General features: G+C 46.0%; 1 protein-coding gene across 6 annotated transcripts in view; it reads left to right on the top strand.

Moving 5' to 3' along the window:
- KANK4 (KN motif and ankyrin repeat domains 4) overlaps window positions 1-20,983 on the top strand; it is a 46,035-nt gene that overhangs the window by 21,916 nt on the left and 3,136 nt on the right. For 3 of the 6 annotated variants that reach the window (XM_068953383.1, XM_068953384.1, XM_068953386.1), the window contains 9 exons: window positions 3,416-3,569; window positions 7,867-7,954; window positions 9,838-11,862; window positions 12,845-12,956; window positions 14,737-14,967; window positions 15,608-15,695; window positions 16,495-16,714; window positions 18,102-18,244; window positions 19,304-19,504. In XM_068953383.1, the coding sequence (XP_068809484.1) occupies window positions 7,939-7,954; window positions 9,838-11,862; window positions 12,845-12,956; window positions 14,737-14,967; window positions 15,608-15,695; window positions 16,495-16,714; window positions 18,102-18,244; window positions 19,304-19,504 (3,036 nt within the window). In that variant the 5' untranslated portion in view covers window positions 3,416-3,569; window positions 7,867-7,938. Of the gene's footprint in view, window positions 1-2,985; window positions 3,570-7,866; window positions 7,955-9,837; window positions 11,863-12,844; window positions 12,957-14,736; window positions 14,968-15,607; window positions 15,696-16,494; window positions 16,715-18,101; window positions 18,245-19,303; window positions 19,505-20,983 lie in introns of those variants that run through there. The other 3 variants (XM_068953385.1, XM_009688584.2, XM_068953387.1) reach the window with 3 other exon arrangements.

Here is a 20,983-nt window from a genome sequence, read left to right as displayed (position 1 = left end):
TGGGTCCGTACCACTTTCATTTGGGGTGAGGTCAGCTGTCTTTTGTCCTCTGATTGCAGTGCAGCCACAGGGTAGGGGCTAACGCAACAGAAGCGTGGTCATGTGCCCACCCCAAATCCAGTCCAAATTCGCATTCCCAGGTGATCTCGTAGGGTGCAGGTCTGGTGATAATGACCGGCGTCATGATGCGAAATGCTCGACATGTTACTAACGCGCTCACGCGTGCGTGTGATGGGGTCTCGGGCTGCAAATCTCTTTTAGAGGAAACCCTGTTTTCTCTCACTTTTTAAAATCTTTTAAATAATGACAGCTTCTCGCGAGGCAAACCATAAAGGCTTTGCCAGTTCATAAACCCTACTTACTCTCTATCCCAAATACATGGATGGCTTTAAGCCACTTTTTTATTTATTTATTTAATCCCACAGAGTTTTCAAACTTCTTTTTTCTGCCTAGGAGGAAATTCCTTTCCTGGCCTATGCCAAACAGCAGACGATCACAGCCCATCGCTGTATAGCGGCGTTCCCACCCGTGTTGCTGATGTCCCCAGCAGATTGGAAATGCATTATTTTTCTTCCTTTGCAGTCAAACAGAACTGAAAAAATCTGTATAGCAAATATTCCCTGAGAGGCTATATTTATTCTCAGTATGTCCACTTGTAATAATAGCTCTGCTGGTTATTGTGTAATCAAGCAGACCGCCTGGATGGAGCAGGTTTTTGGCGTAACCCTTTGAATGCCAAGGCTTAGGTTCCCCCAGATGTCGGGATGAAGTGCAGCTCCATGCATCCGTCCGGTCTGCGCAGAGGAGGGGGAGCGGAGGGCTGCCGATGGACCCACGGCGGGAGAGAAAGGTGGGCTGCTTTGCCAATCGGCACAGGGAACGTTTCCGAACCACCCTAGGAAACTTGCCTGGGGTGTGTTGAGTATTTCCTGGCTGCTCCTTTGTTTTTTTGCAATTTAGGCTTTGTCTTTTGGAGACTTTTTGGCAAGGTCTGCAGCAGCTTCCCCCCCCGCCCCGACCTCCCTTGGTGCAAACCTTTCACATCCTCTTTGCCTGACTCCGGTTCAAAGGTGATCTGATCTGAGGCTTTTGGGCCTGATCTTACGTTTCCTCCGGTGCCTTAATGGCTTTTCCTTTTTGGCATGGGGCGAGGAGGGGGAGTGGGAGTGTGTTGCACCCAGTAAGCGCCACAGGCTGTAACGCGATCAACTGGCTCGAGCTCACCCAGCTCAGCGCTGGGACTGTGCCCGTGGCTGGGTTAACTGGCCATGGACGCTGTCAGGCGCAGTGGTTTGGAATACATTTGCAGATTTTAGGTCAGACTTCAGCCCTTCCTGCTGCATTACACGAGCATCAGCTACAGGAGCCCAGAGCTTGGTGCTGGGCGAATTATCTGGTTCTCCCATCAAGGCCACTAAATACATGACGGACCTGTGCCGAGTCTTGCAGGTCTGTTTTGGACCATTGGGCATCTTGCCTATGCAGATGTGCCTGCACTTACATATGAGATGGTATTTCAGTGAGCAACAGAAGATTGGAGGATGCGTCCTGAGTTGCATGGTCCAACCTTTGCTGTTGGAAACCAACAGATTGTAGCTCTATCAAGCAGTATCCCGTAACTGATGTGTTCGCATGTTTTTACTATGTTCCTTGGTAGTTCCTGCTGGAAAGCTGACTTGGGCACATGCAGACTTGAAGACCATCTTCTGTACCATGGGGATTGCATCTGGAAACAAGCTGCAGGCCTTGTGTGTGTAATACCAGTATAAAAAACAAGCAAGTCTTTTGAGCTTCCTTTAAAATCTCCGCCGTAGATTAATGTATGTTTTCCCACCGTGCTACTTTGTACGGAGAACGCATGCAGCAGAAAAGATCAAGAGAAGAATTTGACAAAACATATTTGGAGTAAACATTAAATAAGCTAACATATTCTTAAGTTCATCCTTTTCCACCCTGATTTTGAACCCTGACCATATTAATTGATGGTTGAAGTGGGAAGCTGTCAACATAAAATGACAGTGCTGCATGGTGTATACGATTTTACAGGGACATGGGAAAGAGATGGAATTTAAAAAGGCTTCTGAAATGGGTGGTTTATTTTTCATTAGTTCTGTGAAAAGTTAACACATCCATGACTTGGGGAGTGCTAACAAATCAGAGCGTACTGTTTCGCTTTCTGTACAATCCCAGACTGTTTTGCTTCCTGCAAGGGCAAAACTTGTCTGTTTTTCTTGAAACTGCATCTTCTAAAATTACATTTTGAGTAGAATGAGGTTAAAAGAATGCAAGCGGCGCTGTTTTGCAGATCGAAAGTAAGGTTGAATAACCACGTTTTTTCTCTGCTGACATTGTGAGGGTTTGGTCTGTGCTGCTTGTTAAGCAGTGGGGAAAGGCGTGGGGCCGGCAGCGGCGCCTGCGGCTGCTCCCGCTCCGGCTCCCGCGGGGCTGAGCCAGGCGAGCTTCCAGCCCTCAGGAAAGGGGCTCATGTGTTTTGGGTTTGGATGCGGGTGATATGGCCAGGCTCAGGCCCTGGAGCACAGGGAAGCAGAAGCCAAACCATGGCTTTTTGAAGTAAACTTTTATTTACATGCTCCCTGGGGCAACTGATACGGTAATACCAAGTCCCTTGTTTTATACTGCCTTTGAAACTCTTGAAACCCAGAAGTTTCTGAAACTGTAGTGGAGAGGCTGAGATTTGTTTGGTTGTAAACCCGCCGCAGGTCTGCAGGGCGCGAGCTCTGCCCCGTTCCTGCGTGATGTCCCACAAGTGCCAGCTCGTGTCCCACGCACTCCTTTGAGAGCTCCCAATTCCCCACGTTCTGCGCCCCAAAACCCCGTGCGAAATGCGGAAGCACTTGATTTTCCTGCACCTCCCCCTCCCTTCTGCTCCTTCCATTTGCTCCCCAGCACAGGACGATGCTGCAATGCTCCTTTGCTACCCCTGTAGCCCGCGAGCATGGGGTTTAAACAGAATTAATTAACGCTGAGACATTCTGCCTCTTCTAATAAAGATGCTGCCTTTTAATTGTGGGAGCTGCTTGTGTTTTCTTGAGAGAAGTGCTAAAGAGACTCAGTAATATATGCAGCCTAGCTAAGATGCAGCGTGTGAAGAACTGCAGCTTGGTGGGAAGGTCTGCAACGTCAGGTATAATAAGAAATGTATCGTTAATAATTGACCGTCTTTTAAATAATCTTTCCTGATAAGGAAGACAGTCCAGTGATAGCCCAAGCAGGATTTAGCGTTCTGTGTTTTATGAAAAAGATAAATATGCTCCCTATAAAAAGTCACTAATTTTAAAGAGCAGGTTTTAACCGTCTTCAGAAAGGTCATAGGAGAATTATGTGCTGGTTCATTAGGAAATTAATCCATCTTTTGTTCTTCTTGTTTCAAACTTGTATTTGCTTTTCAAGCAAGGTCACTGATCAGCTGACCAACTTTTTAACAACTGGAAAACGCATGTTTGCTGCTCTGAACACTTAACTATTGGCTCTCAGCGCCGGGAAAGATACCTCCGAGAGAGGAAAGCTCTTCTGCTCACTGATTTTTTTGTGGCTGGGAGAACGAGAAGGTAACACGATAACATGCTTTTCTAATGATAGTTTTCCTTTCATAATGAAGTGCTAAATCGAACTGCTGCAGTGCAGGAGAAAATGACAGCCACAGCTAAAAAGAAGTGTTATGTTAGAGCTAATGAGAGTGGGTTAACGTGCTAGTCAGCAGGGATGAATTATCTTCTTATTTATAGGCACAGGGTTAAATGTTTCTAATTTAACGTTACTAGCAAAGTCCTCTCAGAGAATGACTTTCACATATATATCTGTCTTTGTGGTTCAGTTAATTCGTTCTCTAAATCTTCTGGGGTATAATGCTGCTTTCATTTTTGCTGACTTGGGTGCCTGGGGCGGGTAGATGCTTATAATGTCATGACAAGTGATAGAGAGTAAAGGAAGAGTTAAATGTGACCATAAAGAAATAGTCTTCGAGAGATGGCTATTTAAAAAGACAGTACATTGTCACTGCGAATGAGTTGCCCAAGGGGATGAAATGACTCCGGTCTGTACTATTGCCTTCTCAAATATTTGGCTTCTTGATTTGCATTTCTCTGTATATTATGCTTGCCTTGTGGAAAGTAATGTAATATAAACATGGATTAATCCTCCCCACAGCCATTGTGTGTAGTAAAACTGAAAATCAAAGGTGCTATGTATGTGGCGATGTCTGCCTGAGGATTAAAATACTGGTTTTCATTATTATGTAATGGAGGGAAAGTCTACCAGCATAAAACTTGAGCCAGGGTCAGCTGAACAAGGGTGTGCATAACGTCCTTCCTCTCAGCATATAGTCTGGGACCGTTAGGACAGCATAGTTCGGTATTTACTAACGGAGATGAATTTACAGAACCGCTGAATGCCGTCATGTGTCTATATGATTTCTCTAAATAATATGGGCATACAGCAATGGGTCCCTGCCTGTGCGTGAGAAGGGTGACCAGGATGAGCTGCGGCAGACATAGTCCTGAAGTCGGGCCCCGCTTTAGGGCAGAAGGGTGCATTTCGGGCTGGTGTTAGCGCTCTGCCGTCACAGAGGCTGGGGCAGGGCTCACACGGAGCAGGCTTGGGCACTGTGTCCCAGGGCGCAAAGGCCAGACCGGGGCAACTTCAGACATTTTCATGGGATGGTTAGAGGTAGGTGGCTTCAGCCACTGCAGCCCCACTGCAGAAGACAAATCCCCGTTGTCCCTCATGGTCACCCTCAATGGGGCTTCCAGAGGCTGGAGGTTGACAGGGGGACTTCTGGGTTTGTTTAGACAGGGACGAGGCCATTGGGCTTGGAGACTTCCCTCCCCCTTGCCTGTCACTCTGCCGGCTCCGGATCGCTGTTTGCTTGCAGCTGGGCGATGCTGCATGCTCAGGGCTCTCTTCCATGCACTGACTTCTCAAGAGGTCCAGTCGCTCCTTGAATTGCGGGCCAGACCCTCATGCTGAAGAAGTGTCTCTGAGGACTAGCCCGCTTGAAGCCAACGGAGTGAAGAGGACGTGAGCTGGGACATCTAACTGCTGTATCCGCAGGCACAGGGTATAGCCCCAGCAAAGCCACCGAATTGGGGCTGGAGCACCCTGATTTTGTAGCTGGGACCCATCCATGTCCCCAGTAAGAGGCAACCTTTTCTTCTCAGACTGCCTGAAAGGTTTGCACTGAACATGGGGGGATTTTGCACCCGCAGCCTGAGTAGGTACTTGGATGGAAGATTATCCTTCTTCTCGAGCATAGTTCCTTCCTTAATAGAAATTAAATCCCTTTTCACTTCTGTTGCACTGAGATGGCTGCAGGAGGCAGCTGCATTTCCAGGACGTTTATTCGGACGGATGCCTTCATTTCACTCTCGTTTTTATTATGGACAGTCATTGGAGAGCACCAGTTGGGGAACAAGTACCTGTGGTTTTGGCTCCAAGCCATCAGAGCTGTGTCTAAACGGCACCAGAGGGAACGTGGGAACATCAGCAAGCTGGTAGGGTACATTCAACATCCTTTTACGAGGTGATTCTGAAAGAGATTGGTCAAAAGAGAAAAGTAATAGTATCAATTTGGACTGCAGAGTTGGGACTGAGCCAGCTCATAAATGAACCAATTAGCTATAATTATCTAGATATTAAAAAGCATCCTATTGACTGACTTTTTTTTTTTTTTAATAAATGACCTAGAAGAATGAAATGTAACTGGTCATACTGTAGCTGAGATTCATAATTGCTCCATAATTGACTGTAATCGGAAAATTAAAAAAAACATTTGAGTGAAAAAGGTTAGTGTTCATTTTGGCACACACTATTTATTGGCAGAAAGAGACAGAAGAAATTGCCTTTTATAGAAGAAGTGTAGATAATTTGGGAACACATATGAGTCTGTTAGTCAAAATGGTTCAGAAACACACTTTTGTGAGCTGATTCTGTGGCATTAATACAGGAGAGAAGCAAATTACTCGTTGGGCAGGTGCTAGTCTTTCTGGCTTGCTGCATGAGCGTCGGCGAGGTACCTACCATGGAAACATTTTTAAGACTGTTGATATTCTTCTTTGTTTAGGGACCCTCTGCCCTCCAAACATGCCAGCATGGCTGAATACAGATTTACCTTAATGACAAAACTGCAACTCTTTTTTTAAAAGGTTTTGATCTTTCAGTATATCAGTGCTAAGATAATAAAGCAGCAGGATTTGCCTTCATTTTCTCAGCTGGCCTTTGATGCAATTACAACATTTCAGTGCTTCTAGAAGAGAAGAGCAGCGGCACCTCTATGCTCTGTTTATACTCGAGTTGTCTGTACTGTATTTCTAGTTATCTTGCCATTTCCACAAGAAGAAAGTTGAGTTACAAGATGCAAAAATAATTACATAAGAAAAGAGGAATTTAGGAGATGCAGAACAGAGGACAGACTAGACAGAGCTTCCCTTGAGTCTGTAAATGAGCCAGCGCTCTAGAGAGGCTGTTCTGCCGGGGGACGCTGCAGAAAAGAAAAAAGAAAGATTGAAGAGATGGCTAGTGCTAGATAAGTGCCATAACAGGCAAAGTGAAGCGTAGAAGTTGGCTGGAACCCATTCATAGGGAGCTATGAAAGCATGGTCACATGCTAAAGTCCTTATTTAGGCAAAATACTAGCAGCAGAAAATGAATTCAGACGCTGACGTTTTGATCAAAGAGATGAATGTGAACTAGATTCTGAAGGAAAGAGTCACTACTGCATTCCCTGCTGGCTAGGAGCCATCTCTTTGAGCTGCCTTGTCCTTCCCCTACGAATCTGGAGTAGATTAGGGAACTGCTACAGCCTACTTTGAGAAGTAGCGGTGGATTTCCAACCTGCTATGGGACCATCTTTGGCTCTCTGGCTAGGAACTAAATTAGATACTTGAAGGAAAAGCCTAAACAACCAACCTACTGTCCGAGAAAACCCTACTTTTCCCCACACAAGAAACAAAAATAAAGATGGGCCTTCTCACGCTGAGCATCAATGTTGTCCTTCTCATACAAGTTACGAAACCTCCTGGAATGATATCCAATTGCCTTGACTTCCTTACCCCTAGCCTGCCTCCTCCTGGCATCTTTCTAGCAGGCATGGAAGAAGAAGGCTTCACCCAGAACCTTTCTTGGTTGTTCCTGGCCTTAAACTCTGTACTCCTGCAGTCCAGGAGGTTCTTACCATGTCTGCGTAATGGGAAAGAGAGATGGAGGGCAATACAGACTAGGCTCAATATAAAGTTTGTCATACAGACTGTGGTAGATCTCCATCTGCAGATCTTTCCAATAGGAAAGGCTTTCACAGAAGTAGTATGTTTCAGTGTGTTTTGGTGAAGGCTCATTATAACAATATGGACATGTTCTGAACTGATGGATTTTGTTTGAACATGATTTAGTATGGATTCTTAGTCTTTGGTTGTCATTCGTTTATGCAGTCACTTCTGTGCACAGTTTATATCCCTTGCAGTTTTCTCCCTTGCAGCAGATGACATATTAAGCAGGATGCGAGCTGCAGATGATATCCAGCTTGCAGTAATCAATGAAGCGTTCCTACGCCACCTATTGCAAACCTAACAGAAATTCTCCTTTCTCCCTTTGGCGTTCAGGCATAGCGTAGTACTATGTTATGTAGTGCAAGGGGTGTTTTATAAGGAAGAACTACACTGGATGCATCTATGAAGCAAGAGTTGAAAAGGAACTATAGATTTAAGCATGCTTAAAAGTGTTCACCAGACATGGTCGGGCTTCAGAATACTTGAACTAAAAGGTATTATGAAGCGGTGTAAGGCCTTAAGGACAGGTCAAGTGGGATGATTGATCTTTTTTCATCTAAAAAATGTTTGTTTGCTTTTTCAAAAGGTGACCTGACTCATCTGTCCTAGCCTGTTGGAGGATGATTAACTGACAGTGACAGCCTGATTAGACCACATCATGGAGAAAACAGATGGTATGGAGGTTACTGGCTGTTTGCTTGCTTGTTTGTTTCTTTAAAAAAAACCCAAGCCCTGAAGTAATTTCCTTACCCAAAATACTGTAAATAACCTGTGTTCTATAGATACACACGAGGGCCAAGGGATGAAAAATGCAGCTTTCCTATATTATGCAGCTGTTGTAAACCACAGTGAAAACATGGTCACAGCTCTTATAGTTCAGCACGTATTTGCCCTCCTGTCCTCTGTTCTTTGTAGATCCTTCTCCAAGCGGTGAGGCTTTGCTTTTGTGCCACATCACTCTGCGCTGCATTTCCCCTTTATCGTCCCTCTGATTTGCACATGCTACCTCCCATCAGAAAGGCAGCTACATTTCAGTAGTGCTTTTGTGATGAAAGGAACCTAAAACGGTGCCAAATTCTCCCGGTCCCTGCACAGCTGCCGCACCAAGATGGAGACAAAGGAAACAGCGATGAAACGTGTTTTATCTTGGCTGGGCTACTCCGCCCCTTATTTATAGATCATGGCTTGTTTCCTCGAAGGTGCTGAACGGTCAAAATCACTTTGATTTCAGGGACTTGTCACATAAAGAAGGAAAAAGACAAACAACAAACAGGCTGTTGTTTTTATTCCCCGAATTTGGATTTGGGGGTTAACTGTTTAGACACTGGAGACAGAAATTGGGGGCCTGGGAGTTTTACAGGCTGGGTTTCAGGGTGACCAGGTTTGCTTCTGTTTGGGGACATGGCGCTGTTGCATTACTGGTGCAGAAGTTTAAATTGCCGGAGGCGATACTTTTATAACCTCAGATTCCTGCTTTGGCCTTCCTGTGGTAAGTCCCTCGCAGTACTTGCCAGTCCCTGCTTATAACGGGGAAGGAGTGACCACGCAGATAGGAGCAAAACAGAAGACAGTGTGACTGTATGACACTGATGGCCACTACGAGTGACGAGGGGCTGCTGACGTAGCTGGTGTCAGCATCTGCCTTTATGAGAGCTGCATGCAGGTGGTGCGAGGCTGCAGCACTGAGGCTGTGCCTTTTCCTTGCATACAGATGGGTGGACAAATTGACAGTTTTGCAGTTAACACATTTCATGGTGCTGCATTTGCCTCAATTAGAAGACATGCTCTGTGACGTGTATCCAGGAACCTTAGGAAGCACGTGTTTTGCACAGATATGAGTACATAAAGCAGTGCCGGTTAGCTATATCAGGCTCCTGTCCTTTTCTGTATTCATTCTTTTCAGGGAATAACTTGTAAGCCAGTATTTGGTGATGAAACGGTGCAAGTGTTTCCCTGCACGACTTGCACTGTGCTACGTAAGGCTGCTGAAAAGTTAAAAACAAACAAAAAAATAACCTTGAAAAATTTAATTGTCACAGATAGTTTCCACCTTCTGTGTTTAAGCTGGATTTATTATTCATTGGGCAGCTTTTTATACTTAGACAAATGTAGCTCTTCCTGCAAAACCTGCTGTTTGCATAATTGTCAATTAGAGCTATGATTCCAGCAAATTTTTGGCTTCTTCTGTGCAACCGTTACCTGCTTCACTTCCAGAAAACACGACCATGCATTTGCAACATTTTGCTCCATTGCTGCATCTCCGAACAAATTCCCCATCAGCATCCATGAGGAAAAGGTGCAAACCCTTTCCTTACTGGCGTGAGCTGACTGTGCAGAGGCGTCATGCAGCATCCCACCAGTTTTAGCCAGGATGACTCCTGGCCTTTCGGCACTGGGAGGCTGATGTATGGAAGATGAAAGGGCCAGGTTTGAAACTGAGGTGAAATAAATAGTGGCTGCATTTCTACCTCTGCTCTAAACATATATTTGATTTTTTCTTTGTTTTTAATCTACCAACTATTTAAATTTTAATCATTTTTTCCTGCATTTATTTCAGCAAATGACCAGCCACTGAAATCCAACGGGGACAAAGACCAGCCCCGAAGCCTGCCCTACTCTGTTGAAACACCCTATGGCTTTCACTTAGACCTGGACTTTCTGAAGTACGTGGATGACATTGAGAAAGGAAACACCATCAGAAGGGTTCACATCCACCGTAAAGCCAAGCAGCCAAAATTTAGCACGCTGCCCCGAAATTTCAGCCTGCCGGAGAGCGGGTCCCGTGCATATGCCTCTGCTCCCAGCAAAAGCTGGACCGCAACCTACTCATTTGCGCAACGAAAGACATCATTAGGGGCAGAAGAAACTCCCCGTCCTCTGGTACCCTGTGAGCTGCCTCCATCTGCAGCCGCTGTAGAGGAGCCAAGTTACCGAAGAAAAGCCCTTTTAGGCGAGACAATGAGGCAAGCTGAGCTCACGCAGCCGGAAGAGGAGAAGGCCAACCATCGGGGGAGGCCCCAGCTGCTCCGGGCCTCCAGCATGCCAGCCACGCTCCCGCCTGGCCAAAGTGCGGAGGAGGAAAGTCAGGTGCCTTCTCCACTCTTGGCATCTCTTCAGCCCTCTGATGACAAGAGCTGCTCAGAAAGTTCCCTTAGCCCTGCAAAGGAGGCACCGCTTTCACCCGGCTCTGACAGCTTTGCCCCAAATCCCCCCCAAGAGACACAATTAGAGCAACGAGCGGCAGTGCAGAAGAAGGAGCAGCCTGGGTGGCAGCAGGCTAAAGTCACAGCTGTGCTGGAGCGCCAGCCAGGAGACCTCCTGAAGATGCCATCTCCATGGCAAAACCAGCACCCTGCAGCACAGCAGCTGCAGGTGGTTGTGGAGAGCCGGGGAGAGGAATGTGATGCATCAGGAGCACACAGCTGGCCTGAATTAGCCAAGGATGGATCTGCCTCAGCCAGTGCCCTCCAGCTTGCTGATGAAAACAAGAACCATGAGAAAAGGGAATTAAGCGTAAGTGAAATCACGCCAGATGCACTGAGGAAAGCCGAAGACAGAAGTATTTGGGCTAGAGAGAACAAAGAAAATTGGAGCCCTCAGCCTTTGCTTTGTGATACAGTTGAGGCCAGCAGAATCGCAGCACTGAAACAGCAGATTGCTCTTCTGGAGGAGCAGCTAAGCAGCAAAAAAGAAGAACTCGAACAGATCAGGGTAGTGCTGAAGCAGCAAGATAATGAGATCAAGGAAAAGGAGAAAAGTATTAAGTTACTAGCAAGCTCCAAAGCCCAGCTGGAAGAGAAACTGCACTGGGAAAATACCAGACCGCTGGCCAAGCAGGGCGGCGGCACTTTGCAATACTATGACGCTGCAGTGAACACCGAACTCACACAGACAGACAGGCTCAAGCAAGGCCATGACAAAGGCGTCAATGTAAATATCCCAATCTCTACAAAATCCATAGGCTGCAGTGTTTACAGAGCAGACAACGTGAACTCTCAGGCTAAGGAGTTAAGCAGTAAGTTGGCTCAGAGAGATCAGGGAGTGGCAGATGTTCACGCTGGCGTCAGCGGAGAAGGACCTGAATGTTTTTCCAAACACACAGAGAATGAAGCAAATATTGAGCCTGCCCTTCGTACGCCATGTTTCACTGAGCTGAAGATTGATGAACATCTCAGTGATGATAATCAAAATCAAAGAAATAACTCTGATACCCAGAGTCTTGCTGCTCATGCAACGACTGCAGGAAGCTACCACAGAACAAGAATTGACTCAAGTGCAGTTGAAAGCAAGCCAGCCTGTAACGAGGATGTGATGGAAGAGGAAGGTCACCCTAACCGAGAAGATTTCTCTGCTGTTGACCCCATAGGCCAATACGTTAAAAAAATCCAGGAGCTTTTGCAAGAGCAGTGGATGTGTTTGGAGCACGGCTATCCAGAGTTAGCGAGTGCTATTAAACAGCCTGCCTCGAAGCTTAGCTCCATTCAGAACCAATTAGTTAATTCCTTAAACTCATTGTTATCTGCCTACTCTACACAAGGGCCAGCAGATAAGGAGAATTCGAACACACAGTATCAACAGTTGGGTAAATAATACTGGTCTAGGTTTCAACGTGTCTGGGCCAAATCTCATTTAATCGAGCGTAAAGCAGGTGTAATGCAGTGGAACTCGGTGGTATATGTAGTGTCAGTGAAACCAGAAATAACTCCTCCTAAAAATATATGTTTGAGAAAAACAAATCTCACCACGTCACAAACCGTGAAATCTTAAAAATGAAATACAAACAATACATGTAAGAGCTGATAAAGCTGTGGCTCAGTTACGTGCAAAGTCAACTTCCAAGAGACTCAAAACCTGTAGCTGTTACCTTGATTAATCCTGCCAACTGTTTTCCTTAATTGGATTGGATGGCCCAATTTGCGAGAGTGCAGGAATCGGCTGCTTCTCTGGTGTAAATCAGCATGAAGTTCATCAGAACTAAAACAATTCAACCTAACTGAGCAGCTAGGCTGTGAAAAGACCTGTCCCCAGTCACAAAGTAGTTTATCTAGAATGATTCTAGCTTATCAGAATCCGAAAGACAAGGCCCCCTATTCACTGTCAGAGGGGCCTTGTAAATAGATATGTGACTGTTACTTAGAAGCAATATGTAAAGAGACCATTCAAACTCTTACGGAGAGAGTCATCCTTATAGTATTATAGGAGAGGTGCTGGGCAGAAACCTCCATAGCATCAATATTGAAAATACAATGTTTTCTGAATCCTCAGAAGACATTATTATGAGAGTAAAGCCTGTTGCTGTTCACAGAACCTGCATATGATTTTCAGCCACTTGCCTTATATTCCCAGGCACTTGAAGATGTTTGAGGTCCTTATCTTAAAGATAGCAAGGCAGGTTCAGACCGTGTCCAGATGCATTAGTAGTTCTGCAGAATATAGAAGGAATCTTATAAGATCAAGTTACATGCTTACTATTATGATTTGTAATTTGTTACTACAGGTTGAGAATAATCATTGATAATTATGTCACATCTGCTTATTTAATCTATTATTTTGTATTTTGCTAGAAATCTCTCCAACCACAAGTCTTAAATCTATCATGAAAAAGAAAAGTTATGGTTTCCATGCAGAAGGCAATGGGACCAAAAAGAATCTTCAGTTTGTTGGGGTAAATGGTGGGTAAGCATCAGTTAAGAAGATAAAACTGCCTTTCTAACATGTCATGTCATCTGTATTGCTGAAGAAGTCATTCTTTTTTTCTTTTCTCCCCCTCCAAATCTCTTGATTAAAAGGCCGTTTGAAATGGAGCCTCTTTTCTCCCTTCTTTAATCCAGTACTGATAACCTGTAAGTAACCCCGTAGAAAAGACCGGGACATCAGTGTTTATAGAGGACCGAGGGACATCCCTAGAGACTTCTCTGCTCACCAATCTTTTGGGGCTTCATCCAAAACCCAAGCAAGTCAGTGGGAGGATTCCCATGAACTGTGGTGGGTTTTGGATGAGGTCTGCATGGCCTGGGCAGGCATGGTGCAAACCTCCACAAGCTGCCCCTGACCTGCCTCCAGGCGGATGCAGGGAGAGTTAGTCTGCCCACCTGCACGCTGTGGGGACAGCCAACAAATGTACTAATTAACGCCCCTTGGGAAGTGGACAGTTTTATGCAAAATTAAGTGAACTAAAAACTAGTGAACTAAGTTCACTAAGAACTGAGCTGAGACTTGGCCTTCTTGTGATCCCCAGCTTGGAGGTGATTCCTGCTGAAATAAATGAGACCGTTTAGCTGACTGCAGTCACAGCTAGAGGTAGTTCTGTAGCAGGTGAAGGAGTGGTTGGTTCAGGGACTGAGGAAAGGCGAATTCAGTAGATGAGGAATTACCTTGGGGTGAAGGAGACCCATATGTTAAGTTTCTGCTTGGACACCCAGTCCCCTGTGTATTCAAGTATCTAATTCTCTTTGGCTTTTGATTTCTTTCCCTTATGGTTAGCTAGCACGGGGGATGATAGCAGGGGCAATGCGGCAGCACAGGTGCAGACATGGGGTGGTTCACCTGCCCTGCCGTGCTGTTGTGGTGGTCTCAGCTAACTAGGCATGCAACATGTGGTGTAGATGCATCTCTAACTGTGGCACTAGGACATCTTCTAGCGAGGAATACGTGTGTTGGCACTGAGGAGGGCAGGAGGCGTTTCACCTCCCCTTCGTTATGCACACTATTATGTGTGCAAGTTTGAATGCTGGTTTCTGCTCACATACTTCTTCCCCCTCTTCCCAGCTCTGTGGTTACTGCTGTTCAATATATCAGTTTTTACTCACTTTTGTTGAGTAGAGCTTCTTCTACTAACAGCCACTGAAGCAGATACAAGTTGTAGTAAGTAGAGGAATCTTGATTAGTTTTGGAATCCCTGAGAATTAAAGGTTCTGTCTCATGCAAGATATTACTGTTGTTAATGCTTTTAGATAACCAAAAGAGAGGTCTCGCTAAAGCAGGGCTGCTGGAATGGCAGGCTCAGATCTGCATGGGAACTGCAAGCACAGTTTGCCCAGAGGTCCTCCAGGTTGCAACCATAAGGCGTGTCCCACGTTGCCCTGGAGGGACCATATGTCTTGCTGCTGCCCCAGGCACGGCGCGCCACCAGCTCCACCTGGGACCACACAGCGCCTGCCCAGGGCTCACCCACCGCTTCCCCCTCTGTGGATGTCAGTGCAAATGAATCGAGTAACCCTTGAAGTAATATTGCCTGCTCCTAATCTTAACTGCTTCTCTCATGTTCCTACTGGCTTAAGAAGCAAAAAAAAAAAAAAAAAGTTTGGATGTAGTTCTAACATTTTAACATGACTAGCACTCTGGGCTTCATCCAAGGCCCATTGGAGTCAATGGGTGTCTTCAATGAGCCTTGGCTCAGGCCCTGTAGTTGCGGGCAGGGAAGGAGGAGTGAATAACATTTGGTGTCCTCAATTAGTTATGAAACGACCTCAAGTGAAGACACAAGTTGCGAAGACAGCCCGTCAGAAGGGGATTCGGACAGTGAGAGAGAGAAAAAATTGGATGATTCAGAGCACAGACAGCCAAAAGCTGTGAGCGAGAGCGATCCCGCTGCCTTGGGGCCCTCCCTGCATGAGGGACGCAGGGACGACGGGCTGGAGGAGCCAGCGGTGACGGTGATGGCCAGCATGCAGCATGGGACTGACAGGTAATCCCAAAACCGCTGTAACGGTCTGTATTAGCAACGTTCAGCAACGAATATCAGCTAGCAGTAATTTGGATTTGAAGCTTCAGTGAAAGAACCTGACATCCCATTGTCAGCAAAATTAGTCATTTTTGAAGAGAAAGGAGAAATGTGGACTTTTGTACACATGGGAAAAGGCTTTGAAAAGCTAAATGTTTTTGAGTTAGTACAGAATCTAATGAGGATTGATTCAGGCCCTATACTTGATTATGGAAAAGGCAAAGTGAGTCATATTTGGGTGAATTAGCTCATTTCCACCACCACCACCACACCCAAAGTCAAGTTTCTCAGGAATTTTCTTTGCAGATTCAGGAATAAATTGTTGAGATTTTTCTTTTCGATTTTAAGGATTGTGGTAAAAGCTGAGGTTGGTCTTACAGATCTGAGATTCTGGACTTGCAAATAGTTAGAGTAAGTGCTTAACTTTGTACCTAAAATCTGATTCTAATCAAGGGGACAACTTCAATGAAGTACATGAAGTTAAGCATTTAAATAAGTGTTTAAATTATTCTGACCTAAACATTTATACTGCACATTATCCTTCCTGTTCCAGTGCCACATAGTTTGGTTTTATGATGGATTTACCAAAATATTTTCTCTTTAGATGCAAACCCTCTGAAGATTTCCTTACTGACTGCCAGCTACTCAGCAAACACCTCTCAGAAACAAAGCCTCCAAGCGACGAGCATCTGGTATGGATATATTTCAATCAAATTTCAGATGCAGTTCCCAGTTTCTGTTACATTTAATCAGTAAGACTATCCTAGCCGCACGCTGCAGAGCATATCCTACCATGCCAGGGACAGCTTTGTAAGGAGAAAGGGTCAAGGTGACCTCCGAGTTGGGAAAAAAAGGGGGGGGGGGGAAGCTTTCTCTGCTAACTTATCCAAGTTCCCACAGGAAATTCCTTTCCCTCTTCAGTTTTAAGAGTAATCACAAAACCCATCCCACGTGCTAAACGCTGGTGGGGGGATGCCAGGGCATAGGATGAAGCAGCAGGGGGCAGAGACCTGGGCAGATTTCCAGCATCTGTCGTCCCTGCAGGACAACAGTCACAGCAGATTCTTCTAGGTTTGACCTAGTAGAGCAGTTTGTAGGTGAAAACGTCATTGTTAACAATTTTTCCATTTGGACAGGAGGAAGCAGGAGTCTGGAGAACTAATTTAGGAGAAAGGTTAGAGCTATCTTCCTAAAATGCTGCAATAGGGGAGGGCAAGCAGGGAGAGGGTCCAGCATGAGATGGCCCATGCAGATGCCCAGCTGATGTTGGTGTCCCAGTTGAGCATCACGGCCAGGAGAAGTATTGCTGCGAGGGGCATGGATTCATTTTGCAGCTGTGGAGCTGGGAAATTATATGGGAAATGAGAAGCCAGGTCTGGAGTGCTGGGACTCAAATCATGGCCCAGCCGTAATGGGGCAACGGTGGCACTTGCAGAACCGTGTATCAGGTACCCCGACCCGACTGTAACAGGGCGACGGTGGCGTTTGCAGGGCCGCATCCCGTGCGCCGTCTCCCAGGAGTGGTTCCGCGTGTCGAGCCGGAAATCCTCCAGCCCTGACGCCGTCGCAGCCTATCTCAAAGCTCTTGGGGCAGCCCATCCACAGCTCCTGGAGGCAGTCGTGAACCTGGCTGACGGGAACGGGAATACCGCGCTCCACTACAGCGTCTCCCACTCCAACTTCCCCGTTGCAAAGCTGCTGCTAGACACAGGTAGGGGCAGCCACCCCAGGGTCTTGCCGCGAGGCACAGGCGGGCTGTCGTGGGAGCCCTGCGAACAAACCACGTTTTAACTGAGTGAACTTTTAGCTCCTATTGTAAAGAATGATGCTTTCAGCAGAGATTCTGTTGGGGAGGGGGAAAAATGCAAGCGCTTTCAGAAGGAATAAAGACGCTTTGGCCTTCTTTCCTTGGCGAGACAATCTGTTAAATGTTAGGAAAATGGCATATTATCATACACATCTATAAACCAATTGTTGTCACAGGCTTCCAAACAGCCTCGGGACATCGGGAGAAGTTTGTTCTTTTCTTTCGCTAAATGCCCGAAGCAACAAAGTTCAAAGGGCAACATTAAAATTGTGTGTTCTTAGATTAGACACAGTTCATTTCTAATCTGCAGTGCCCAGAACATAAAAGCTCACTCTAAAACACTGGAAGCAATGTATTTCTTAAGAGAATTTGCCAGTGTGATGCTTATAATTGAAAATAAGCTCTTCAACTGAAAAAAAAAATAGAGCACTTCAGAGCAGTATGAGAGAAAACCTTTAGAGCAAAAACTGTAAAGCATTTTACTGTGAAATTCACTGCTGTCTTACATGATTATCTGGGGTTATATCTGACAGCCCTACTGCAAAAGGAAGGGCCTCTCCTGGAAATTAAATCTATTAACAATCAGACCTCCAAATCCTGGTTTATAAAAAGAGATAAGGTTTTTTTTTTTTCCCAACAAGTTCAGCATAGAAAGCTATCCGGTAAGAAACTTTATTGCTTCTTGTTAGGATGCTATCAATCAGTAGCACTATGTAAGTTATAGTGTCTTAGGTAGCAAATTCCCCAATTATGGGCCGACCAAGAGGAACAGAACCCCAAAAATGGCTCTGGAGCTCTTCAGAGCTGATATTACTGAAACCAAGTTATGAGAGAAACTTGGGAAAATCAGATTTACCCCACCCATGAGGTGACCCATTCATTTTTCTGCTGTTCCCCCAGTTCAGGAGTTAAAACAAATAGCACACCAATTCCACAACTGGCCACATGCCCAAAGCATAAATTATCTTTTTTTTTAATCCAGGATAAAATTTGGTTATGGTCATCAAAATTAATTGCTAAGTTGACCTCAGCAATTATAATTAGATGTAGCAATGTATAGTACGCAAGGGCCTTTAACACTGTGCTTGCTAGATCCTTAATAAATAGAGATTTAATGCCGATAAGGCTCAGCCCTGTATAGCTGAGGAAACTCCCATTGCCTTTTTCCTTGACTTGAAAGACGTCTGCGACACTGCATTGGATGAGGTCACGGACAGTTTGTCATGGGACTAAACCTTGCTTTTCTCCATGCATCTGCATGTGAAGGGGAATGTCTCTCTCTCTTCCCCAGGGGTATGCGATGTGGACCGCCCTAACAAAGCTGGGTACACCGCCGTGATGATCACCCCGCTGGCCTCCGCCGAGACCTGTGAGGACATGGAGGTGGTGATGAAGCTGCTGATGGCAGGAAACGTGAACATACGAGCAAGCCAGGTACGGGAACGTAGTCCAGCCTCTTCCTCTTTGCGATTCTAATGGGCAAACTCCTGCTATTCTCACAGTCAGGGCAGCTGGAATGACAGCTTGAAGGTTTGCCCCAGCAAGACAACTTTGGGGCACTTTTGTTGAGGACTGAATGAAAGCTGAGTGGATAGAAGAGCTTGGCTCATAAGCAGCAGTGTGTTGTATGACTGTTAATTCAAACTGTGGCTCAGCACAATAGGAATAATTTCCCTCATAATCATACCCCCATAGAGATCTTTAGGGGGGATATAATTCGTGTTACTTATAGTGAACATACAGCATGAAACCGAGACTCAGTGGTACATACCGTGTTGGAGTCACTGGTTTCCCATAAGTTATAAAAGCACGTTCAGCTAAATTGCCCAGTCCATTGCGATTAATTAAACCCTCCAGACTTCCCTGGCCATGGCAGGGCAGCTTCTCAGTCCTGGCGCGTGAGATGCCATCTCTCTGCTGCTAATTAAAACCCTGTGGGACGCAGAGCAGCCCAGCGGCATGCAGGGCTGCGCTCACCACTCCTTTTCTGGGATCACTGCAGGATGAGCCTGGCACCCACGGGAACGGAGGCAACCGCTGTTGAGGAGCTCACAGCTTTTTTGACATCCAACAGCTCTCTGAGAAGGGAAGCAAGTTGTAAATAAAATTAAGAAACAAAAGCAAGGTGAAAATTTTGCTAAGGAGAGAAGCTGTTTGGGGCGAACTCTCAGGGCTGCATAACCCTGGTGCCCAGCAGTGCCAGATTTCATGGTGCACTATCATTGAATCATAATTTCCCAGATGTAAATCTTAAAGATGATGGTATGCTTATGCAGCGCTTCCAGTCTAAAAGGCATTTTCTGAATGGCTATAAAGGTAATTATAAGCCTAATTCAAAGTCCCATTCAGCAGGAGTTAGGGGGACCTGCTGCATGTCGGAGCAGCTGGACAGCAGGCGGCCTAGCTGCGCTGCGGGAAAGCAGTTATTCCTATAAACCAGAGGGATCTCTCCGGTGGTAAGTCCTGCTCAGTCTGTCACCGTGCTGTTTCCAGGGCGGCCAGACGGCCCTCATGCTCGGTGTCAGCCATGACCGGGAGGACATGGTAAAAGCCTTGCTGTCCTGCCAGGCCGACGTCAACCTGCCAGATGAGCAGGGGACCACGGCACTGATGGTGGCCTGCCGGCAAGGCAACGCGGACATCGTGAGGCTCCTCCTCGCCCAGCCCGGCTGCGACGTCACGCGGACGGATAAGGTAAGCTGGGAATAAAACAGAGAATACGGGTAAATCACAGCAGCGTCCCATATCCCAGCTCTAGCCGATGCAAGAGCACCTGCAAGAAAAAAGTGCAAGCCTGGGTCTTGGTCCCTTCAAATACCACCTGGCTTGCAGGCACGTCCCTCATTGCTTAGGATGTTTCTCTTTTTGTAAGGAAGGGTTGAGACTCACCCATATCACCCCGGGCTGAGAAAAGACCATGCCGGGGTGGAACGCTGGGAGGCATGGGATGCCACCAGTGTCCCCTTTGAAAGCACAGACCCAAAGGGCGAGGACAAACCACGTGAACTTGAAAACATCATCACAGATCGTCAAATACTGGCGTAACAAAGCGGAATCCAGGCAGATGTGAGGAGGGAATGGAAGGGAATTCATATAAACCTTAAAAAAAAAAAAAAAAAAAAAGAAATCCTGGACATCTGGAATCAACAGAGCTTCAGCTCCAAGAAATTAGAAGCAATTAATTCTCTCCTCAGAACTGAAACCCACCCACAAAAGGAAAAAAATGTAACTCACCCTGCCCTTGACATCTGGTAATTGAGACCCAGACTGCTCCTAGCCTGAGATAACTCAGAGAGGGGAAAAGAAAAATGTTTCTCTGCACTTCATCTACTTAAACTCTAATGCAAACAAGAGTGTTGGGGAAGCTCTTCCATATGGTGGTTAAATCCTATTTCATCTTAATGACCAAAACAGACTAAGCAGCTACATTATATCCCCATAAATGAACCCTTGTAACTACCAGAGATGCATGCTTTCATGTAGCTTTATTTCTAAACATTGCTACAAAGAAAGCCCACAGAAACTACCAAACAGGAGCTAATAATAATGCACCTTACAGTTTCCTGTTGCTATGCCTGTGAGCCCTACTCATTGGCCAACAATGTGCTGTGCGCTGAGCTGCACAGGCAGAACAAAAAAAATCATATTATTTATTATCATATTGATATCTATGATTATTCAGAGTACAATGTACAAGCAGAAAAAGTACTGTGCAGAAACGAGCTGGTCTTAATGGAGAAGTGAGACACAGGCAAGTCATGTAGTAAACCCATCTGGCAACTCTTCTAGCAAAGAGAGAACAAAAGAAAAGATTAAAAATGGATTGAACAGATGTTTAGTTTTCCAGGAAATTTCAAAACAGCTAATAGCAATATTTGGAGGCAACTTGCTATGGAGAAGAATGATACTCTCAGCCTGGCTGCTGCAAGGGCAGGGCAGGAGGGGCCCTGCGTGGTGGCAGCGAGTCTGGGGACATGTCACCCATGTGGCCGCGTGCTGTCATCCTCCGAAGAGGAGCAGGAGGGTACAGCAGAGAGCAGCCGGGGGCTTTGGCTGGCGTCTGACTCCCTCCATCCAAAATCCCACTTTGGTCGTGGAACAGCTGCCTCAAGTCGCAGCAAAAACATAGATGTTGCAGCGTTATTCATGGGAGCATGGTTTGGGGGGGTCCTG

The sequence above is a fragment of the Struthio camelus genome, chromosome 8 (assembly GCF_040807025.1).
Source record: "Struthio camelus isolate bStrCam1 chromosome 8, bStrCam1.hap1, whole genome shotgun sequence".
Lineage (NCBI taxonomy): Eukaryota > Metazoa > Chordata > Aves > Struthioniformes > Struthionidae > Struthio > Struthio camelus.
The sequence above is the reverse complement of the archived record's forward strand: the minus strand, read 5'-3'. Positions and strand labels throughout refer to the sequence as shown.